At 49.4% G+C, this 8,730-nt stretch overlaps 1 protein-coding gene across 1 annotated transcript in view; it reads right to left on the bottom strand.

Moving 5' to 3' along the window:
* Positions 1 to 1,517: 1,517 nt before the first annotated feature.
* The window catches only part of Vax2 (ventral anterior homeobox 2), a 29,031-nt gene continuing 21,818 nt past the window's right edge, over positions 1,518 to 8,730 (bottom strand). The window contains exon 3 of the mRNA XM_027934503.2: positions 1,518 to 2,194. Within this exon, the coding sequence (XP_027790304.1) occupies positions 1,751 to 2,194 (444 nt within the window). The 3' untranslated portion in view covers positions 1,518 to 1,750. The remainder of the gene's footprint in view (positions 2,195 to 8,730) is intronic.

Genomic DNA, 8,730 nt, shown 5'->3' with positions numbered 1-8,730 from the left:
CTTGCGTTCACCTCCAGCTCCCATACCTCAGGCCTGCCTTGTCATGCTCATCCTGGGACAGAATACACATGGAGGCCTATGTGTTGCTTATCTCAACATTTGGAGTTAAAAATCAAGCATCCCCATAGCCTGGCCTGTGTTCTACCTGGAACCTCACCACTGCTTCCCAGGAGTCCTCTCTGTGCCGAGAGGCTAAAGCAGTTGTGCTACCCCAGGGCCTGTAGAGTGTCTCACCGTACCAAACAAGCAGAATAGATGCTGGGTATTGGCTAGACTGGCCAACCCAAGTTCTGCCAGGTCACCTCCATGCCTCATTCCAGACTCAGGACTTCCTGCATTTCCAAACACCTCCCTAAACTATACCACCTGAACAGAGGGAAAGGCAGAAGTGCAGTTGTTGGGTATCCCTGGCTCCCAAGACCCCACTCTGGGGGACTTTGTCAGTGCAGCCAATTTGAAACCACAGTGGCAGCTACTGTGTCCCCCAAAGCAGACTGGAGCAGGCTGTGCTTGACTTTTCTGCCCACAGGGCCCAAATTTCACCCTGCATCTTCCAGGTGAGGACCCATTCAGGTCTTGGGTCCCACTCCCATTCTGTCAACGAGCTCTCCTATTGGGGTGAGGGATTGTGTGACCATAAAGGGGCAACATGAGGGTAAAATCTTTATGGTGATGGAGCATCCTCATGGCATGGTGTTCACGAATCTACTCAGGTGATAAAAAGACAGGGAACTGCACACATGGTACCAATGTCAGTTTCCTGATTTGATATTTAACTTGTTATGGAAGATGCAACCATTGCAGGAAATTGGGTGGTAGGAACTCTGTTGTCCTATTTTTGCAACTTTGTATAAGTCTAGTTATCACAAAATTAAAGTTAAATGAAAGTGCCTTGAGAAAAAAGAAAATAAGAAAAAAATTTTTAAGTGCCTCATGTTGCATGTTTGCCCTAGGCAGGCCCCTTCTAAACTCTGGGGTCCTGCCTGGATTCAGCTTTGATGCCATCTCTCCTCCTCTCCAGATCTGGTCTTTCCTTGCATTGTTTGCCCAATTTTCCCCTCTCATGTATTTTTATTTTTGGTCCAGGTATTGAAACCAGGGTTGCTCTCCCACTGAGCCACAACCCCAGCCCTATTTATTTTTATTTTGAGACAGGGTCTCAATAAGTAGCTCAGGGCCTTGCTGAGTCGCTGAGGCTGGCCTCCAATGTGCAATCCTCCTGACAGGTGTGAACCACCCTCGCAACTATTTTTAATTTTCAAAGAGGAGCTTGCAAAGAATAACACTTAACCAACGAAAGCTTTGATGTTGGCACCTGGAGACTGGGGTTCTTGGGTGGGAGCTCAGTTGGGAGTGGGAGTCAGGGACCTATTGACTCACACAGTGGATACTGTGACCCACCTGCATCCTCAGATTCTAGAGTCTTCCCTCTAAGTCCCCCCTCACTCTGAGCCCATTTTCCATCACAGAGGACAGGGACAAAATGGAATGAGGTGTTGCTGCGGGGCCTGTTTCCCTTCTTGTCATCGTTTTCCTTTATTTCAGTGAGAGACACGCACACGCACACTGCACTCACACACACGAGCTGCGGGGACCAAGGCCATTTGGTCGAGTCTCTGAGCTGGGGCAGGTGAGGAGGGGCTGCAGCAGCCACCCCTCTCTTCTGGGCCTGCTCAGTGCAGTCCACTGGGGCTCAGGAGGCTGGGGCGGTGCTGTGCTTGGGGACTCAGTGTCACACAGGAGTGGGAGTTTAAGTGTTAGCGTTCTTGCTGCCTCCGCCTCCAGGGCTGGCTACTTTCCGTTCTAGCCGGCTGTAGGGCTCAAAGGCTGAGGAGCCAAGTTCATAGCCGGCAGGCAGGTCCAGGAGGGGGGCCATGGAAAAGCAGACGGCTGGCAGAGGGGGCGGCAGCGGGGGAGATGTTGAGGCCGAGGGCAGCGGGTTGACACGTGGGGAGGAGTTCCTGGGGTCACCCAAAGAGGTGCCCCTATGGCCAGCAGGCAGGCCAGGCAGGCCAGGGGTCAGTGCCAGGAGGCTGGGGGCCCTGGGCACCGAGAGCAGCCGGCCCTGCTCCAGCAGCCGTAGAATGTTGGAGGTGGCGAAGGCCTCGGAAGCCGAGGAGGAAGCCTGCTTCTCCAGGTCTCTGCTCTGGTCTTTCTTCTGCTTGGTGCGGCGGTTCTGGAACCAGACCTTCACCTTGGGGTGGAGGGTGGGGAGGGGGGACAGGCAAAGCAGAGTAGGGAAAGTGGGAGGAGAAAAGGAGAGGAAGTGTGTGGACCAGGGCAGGGGCACGGGGGTGAGGAAAGAGAGGGGAAAGAAGAGCAGATTGTCATTAAGGTCTTCCCACCACCAGTCTGCTCTAGGTGAAATGAGTAGGGACCCTTGTCCCCAAATTGTAAACACCCCTTCATTGCTAAAGTTTACTCTGACCTAGAATAGAGGAATGAATTGGCTGATGGAGGATGGAATTTGGGGGTACAATTGAAGTACTGGAGTTCCCTTCTTAGCCTATGCACTTTGGGCTGGTAGTCAAGTTCATGGCTTTAGCCACCATCTATATGCTGCCTCAGGCACTGGCCTCTGAACTGAAGTCCAGGCTGGGCATCCAACTGTCTATTAGACATCATCCTATGGATGTCTCAAAGCACCCCAAACTCCACACTCACAGATGCAGTTTAGTTACTCCTCCAAATAGGGACCTGCATTCCCTCTTCCACTATGATCATCTCCATCCACCCAAGTAGACATGGGGGAAGGCAGAAGCCTCCTCCCTGTGGTGGGCACTTCCTAGAGCAGAGCCTCTTCTCTTCCTGTGTCCTCTCTGACCTGACCATTTCCATATCAGTACCTCTTGACCTTGGCCACCCATGAGAGTGGGTGGGAGCCACCTATTAACTCACTGCTAGCTTCACCCAATCAGCTCAGAATGGGGGTGGGTAGAATCTAGGCTCTGGCAGTTTTTACCGCTCACCAGGTGATTCCAAGGTGGGAAGCCCAGTACTGTAAAGGACTCTACTCCAGGCCCAACCCAAGTAACTGCAGAGGCAAGAGGCAAAATGGAAGCCTTTGTCTCATGGCCTGACCTGGCTCTGACACACACGTGTGGCCACCCCATCCTGTTCACACTCTGCAAACAGCCCATTGACACTTCTTGGACCTGGAGTTCTGAATAATGCCTTCCTTCAGAAGGACTGACTTGAGCAGGGCCCAGGCAAGCACTAGAAGCGTCACTTGACAGGAACTCTGGAGTCCTGGACCCCTGGGGGTGGGCTAAGATAGGTGCAGGCCCCTAATGGGCATAACTCCTGGCTTTGCAGAATCCTTATCCCATAGGGAAGCCAGAGGAAGCCAAAGTGGGACCCTCTGTGACATGGGGCAGAGGTCAGTTGCCCAGTCTGAGGACAGTCCCACCACTGCCTCTGGAGGAAGTGCTTCCTAGCTCAGTCTGGCCTTTGGGGTCTTATTAGCAGGTCCTCTGTCCCCATTCCCCGTTAAGGTCAAACTTCTCAACATGACACTAGGCAGAATGTGGCAGGACATTGAGGGGTCTTTCTGATGGCCACATGCTCAAAGCTGAGGACATAAGGGAACAAAGCACCAAAATTCTAAACAGAGCCACCAACAAAGGGCAGAGACCTATTTCCGGGTCTCTGAGAGGAAGTACACCTGATCCTGCCACCACTGCCCAGCACCCCAACCCTCCTCCTAATATGGTACAAGAAAAGGGGAACCAGGAGTGGTCAGTTTTATGGAGTGACAATGGGTTCCCTCTCATCTCTGAGAGGGAGGGAGTGTCCCCACCACTGGAGGTAAATCAGTGATAAGCCCAGAAAGAATTATTTGAGCTGGGTACAGTGGTGCACACCCGTAACCCCAGCAGCTCAGGATGCTGAAGCAGGAGGATCACGAGTTCAAAGCCAGCCTCAGCAACAGTTTCTAAATAAAATACAAAATAGGGCTGGGGATGTGGCTCAGTGCTTGAGTGCCCCTGAGTTCAATCCCTAGTACACCCAACCCCAAAAAAAGAAAGAAAGAAAGAATCACTTGTAGGTACTGGAAGTACCTCCAGAAAGGAGATTGGCATTTGCTCAGCTGGTGGAAAATGTGTTAGGCCATCATGTCACTAGTGCCATCACTGGAACACCCAGACTTGTGTTCCAGGTGCTTCTCACCCAGAGCCGGGGCAGCATGTGCCAGCAGGAGGAGTAGGAGCCGTAGAGTGGAGGTCCCTGAAGGGAAGCGGTAGGGAGGCCTCACTGGTTCCCTCTAACTTTTGGAGGATCTAAGAAGTCTAGCCACTGCGGTGCCTCTGAGCGAAGGAGCCAAGACAGGCACGGAAGTCCTAGTCCGTTCCCCCTGAGAAGCTGAGGGTCCAGAGGGGAGGGGAGCCAACCCACTCCTAGTGATCAGAGGGCATTTAGGTACAAGGAAGTGGCAGTAACAAGGGGCGTGACAATACAGAATGACAAAGCCTGTACAGGTGCTCTCCCACACACCCATCTTCCCACAGCAAGGAGAGGTGGGTGTGGGCTGCTTCTGCATTTGGGAGTCTCCTGGGCAGGTGGCCCTGGAAGTGGGGAGGAGAAGTCAGAGGGCAGGCGAGCAGGGGCTGGGACCAGGCATGTCATTTGTTGGCGTGGGTGGGCTAGGTCAAGGACTCTCAACCCCGTCGCACATTTAGAATTACCTGGGCACGTTCTTCTAAATTCTGTTGCCGGGCCCTGTCTAGTATTCATTCCAACAGAATTGCCGGTGGAGCAAGGCATTGATATTCTTTGGAAAGCTCTGTGGGTGGCTCCAACATGCTGTGGGTGTCGCCAGCTTTGAGGGTGGGAGTGGGAAGACCTGCTTCTCTACTTCTCACTGTCAATCCTTTGGGACTAGTTTAAAAGGCTCAGCAAACACAGAATAAACGGAGGAGGGACAGGCTTAGAGCCCTCTGAACTCGTCCCCTGCCCTCCACCTGTTGTTATGGTTAACTCCAAAATTACTGATCTTTTAAGTCTCAATTCAGTCTCATTCTTCCAAGAAGTCATTTCTGAATTCCCCCAGGGTGGCAGAGTCATGGTCTTATCCTGAGTACAGTACACTCCCTGGGACATCACCTGCCCTAGCCTTCTCAGTGACCTCTCGGCAGCCTGCCATCTTGGTTACAGTGAATGGTTGGTGGCTTCACATCCCAATCTCTTACTGGGCCATACTGTGACCAGGGTAGAGGGATGGTTTCCAGGAATGGGGAGGCATTTTCTGAGAGATTATTTATCATGTTCTTCTGACTTATTGTCAGGGTTAAATTCCAAGATTTATTGTTCCTTTGGAAATTATATAATCTCATAAAGACTGCTTCCTGGGACTATGGGCACACATTGAACCTGAGATGAATGGTGACTGGGGGTTTAGGATGGCCCTGGGTTTTGTAACCTGCACTGGGAAGGTACCATCTATTCTGCTGTTCCAGAAGAAGCCATCTGGGGCAGGGATGATACACGTAGGGCTGAGGACAATTGTAAAAGGGATGGAACAGCCCTGATCCAAGTTAATCTTGTCAGTATTGAGACTTGGCAGTTTGTCCTCAGTCTAGCCTCTGGGCCCCTGTTCCTGCTCAAATCCTCCAGGCCAGCCGAGGGTGGGAATCCTGAGCAGGCCTCTCACCTTTCCTTCCTCCTCAGCCACATCTTTTCTTACTTCCTGCTCTGACCCTGGTATTCTGGTCATTCATTCACACAACACAGAAATAGCAAGCATGTGATACATGCCAGGCACTGCCAGGTGCTGAAAAAACAAAGTAAATGAAACTCTATTTCAACCCACTTGGATCTCAGGCATTAGTCATGGGAAACATGGCAGGTTGGCAAGGGTTATAATACAGTGTTTTGATAGAAGGAGCAAACAATAAGGAGTTGGGGTGTAGTTCAGTGGTAGAGACCTGCCCAGCATGCATGAGGGCCTGGGTTCAGTCCTCAGCACTGCAGGGGAAAAAAAGTAAGCAGTATAGTAGAGAAGAACCTGTAGTCAGACAGACAGCTGTGGTTCTTCCTCTAACTTGCTTGATGACATCGGGCAGGTTGCTTAAGTTTTTACTGCCTCTGTTTCCCCATCAGTGAAATGGGGATCATATTAATGCCTTCTCATGCTTTTCTTTTTGTGATGACTCCATGGGTTAATAATAATTGACACAGCAAAACTGAAGTTTCTCTCTCTCTCTCTCTCTTTTTTTTTTTTGAGACAGAATCCTCACTATGTTGCCTAGGCTGGCCTTGAACTAAAGATCCTTCCACTTCAGCCTCCTGAGTGTATGCCACCATGCCTGGCTTGAAATTGAAGTACTATTAATAGTAGTAGTAGTAGTAGTAGTAGTAGTAGTAGTAGTAGTAGTAGAAGTAGTAGGCAAGTGTTCTACTGCTGAGTTACATCCTCAAGCCTTCTGATTTTATTTTGAGGCAAAGTCTAAGATGCTGAGGTTGGCCTTAAACTTGTGATCCTTCTGCCTCGGCCTCCCAAGTCACTGGGATTACAAGTGTGCACCCACAGCACCCAGCTCCCACTTTTTTTGAACATAGCATGGTAACCAAGTGTATCAAGAAGTTTCTAAAAGCAAGAATGACAAAATGAGACTGTCCCTGTTCTCTGACTTTGTCATTGTTTTCAGCACATGCTGCCATGGGGGGATGAGGCTGACTGGTGTCAAGAGAGAAACCCCTGTGAGACCCCTCTCCCTGCACAGACACAGGGTTGGGCAAGGCCAGGGCAGTGTCTTGTTCACTGTGCCTACATTGTGTGGACTTCATCCTGCAGAGCCCTGGTGGTGTTGGGAGCAGAGGAAAGGTCTCATTGTTCTGCACACCTGGTCTTGCAGGTGGACTTCTGATTTTTACATGTGCATGCAATTCAACATAATTGGGCACACAGAGATTAAGGTAGAGTCTAGAAATGCGAATGGGCCCAAGGCAAGCTCACTTTTTCTCTGCCTGATTGAAGAAGGACCATGGCTGGGTCCTTCTGGTATATAGGGAAGGGAGTAGAGATGCTGGCTGGCAGCAGGTAGAGAAGAGGACAGACAGAAAGAGATACCAGCCCTTAAAGAGCAATGGATAGCACCTTCCGTGTAGCACCAGAGAAGCCCTTGGGTCCAAAAGAACCCTCAGATCCAGACTCTCCCAGACCTGGCTGCACCATGGTTCCTCTTCTTAGATTTCCACAAAATTGGGCCTCCTTTTTTAAAAAATTTTAATCCCTTCATAGTCTGTTCACTATCTGAGCACACCTGAAAGAATCTCTTATCCTTTACCCCAAAACAATGAGATCCTCAGATAAATTAGAGAAAATCCAGCCCCCTAACTCTGGGGGGAAAAAAATCTGACATCCCTCCTGACATCTCCTGACGTCTCCACTTGGATCTCAAACTTAACTGATGGAATGGAAACTCTTCATTATGCTCCCACTGCCCCGCTCCTTTACAACTTTCTCAAATTCATAAAGGGTTTTGCCACTCACCCGGGTGCTTGAGCCTTCCCCTCACCCTGTGCATGTCCTAACAGGTTCTACCTCCAAGTTGGGATACATCTCAGATCATTCCTCTTCTCTCTTCTACCACCACTCTGTTCAAAATACCATGTTAGTAGCCCCTAACTGGTCCATTCTGCTCCCTTGTGATCCATTCTTCAAATGGCAGCCAATTACTTTTGTAAAATGCCAATCATCTCATGTGACTTTCCCTTAAAGGCCTTACCTTTGGCTATAAGCATAACATAATCTGCCGTGATCTACTTGCCCTGTTACCCTCCAACTCAAGCCAGGCTGGCCTTCTGACACTTCTAGAACATTCTATGCCAGGTCCTACCCCCAGGTCAGTAAAATTACTCTCTGTCTTGACTTTTCTTCTGGATCCTCCTCTGGCCATCTTTTACCTGTCATTCAGGTTTAAGCTCTGTGTCATCTCAAAGAGTCCTTCCCTGACTTTTCCAATAAAATGTTTCCTCTGAATCCCTACCATCTACCCCATTTGACACCCCTCATAGCACTCTGAAATTCTGCTACATCTCCTGGGCCTTAGAACAGCACCTGGTATATAGTAGGCATTCAAGAATATTTTTTAATAAAAGTATTGCTGAATGTACTATGAATTCCATGGAATTCTAGCTAAATAACCTGAGGCTCAGTTTTCTTACGTGGGGGATAACATTATCCACAAAACCAATTCTTCTAAAGTTTAAATGAACTAATGAATGTTCCTGCTTTAAGTCTTTAGCTAATTATTCAAACTTTCTGTGCCTCAGTTTCTTTCCATTCAAGCTGAAAATAATAAAGACCTATTGCAGTGTAACAAGAAATGTTAGGCCAGGTGCACAGTGGTGCATATCTGTAATCCCAGTGACTGGGGAGGCTGAAGCAGGAGGATTGCAAGTTTGAGACCAGCCTCAGCAATTTAGTCAGACCCTTGGCAACTTAGCAAGAATCTGTCTCAGAATAAAAAATGAAAGAATTGAGGATGTAGCTCAGTGGTGAGGCACCCATGAAGTTCAGTCCCCAGTGGAAAATAAGAAAAGAAATGTTTGGTTTCTGTCTCAGGTTCTGATACAGAGTTCTTAAACCCTTGGAGGGTCCCAAGTGACAGAAATGCCTTTTGTTATTCATTATGAACCAATCTGAATGTATGCTATTCAGGTGACTCCTGGACCCCTCATGAGTTTCAGGATTGGGGCTAGTCCCAGAAAGACCCAACACATGATTAT

This window comes from Marmota flaviventris, chromosome 14 (genome assembly GCF_047511675.1).
Source record: "Marmota flaviventris isolate mMarFla1 chromosome 14, mMarFla1.hap1, whole genome shotgun sequence".
NCBI lineage: Eukaryota > Metazoa > Chordata > Mammalia > Rodentia > Sciuridae > Marmota > Marmota flaviventris.
This window is presented reverse-complemented; position numbering and strand designations above follow the sequence as displayed.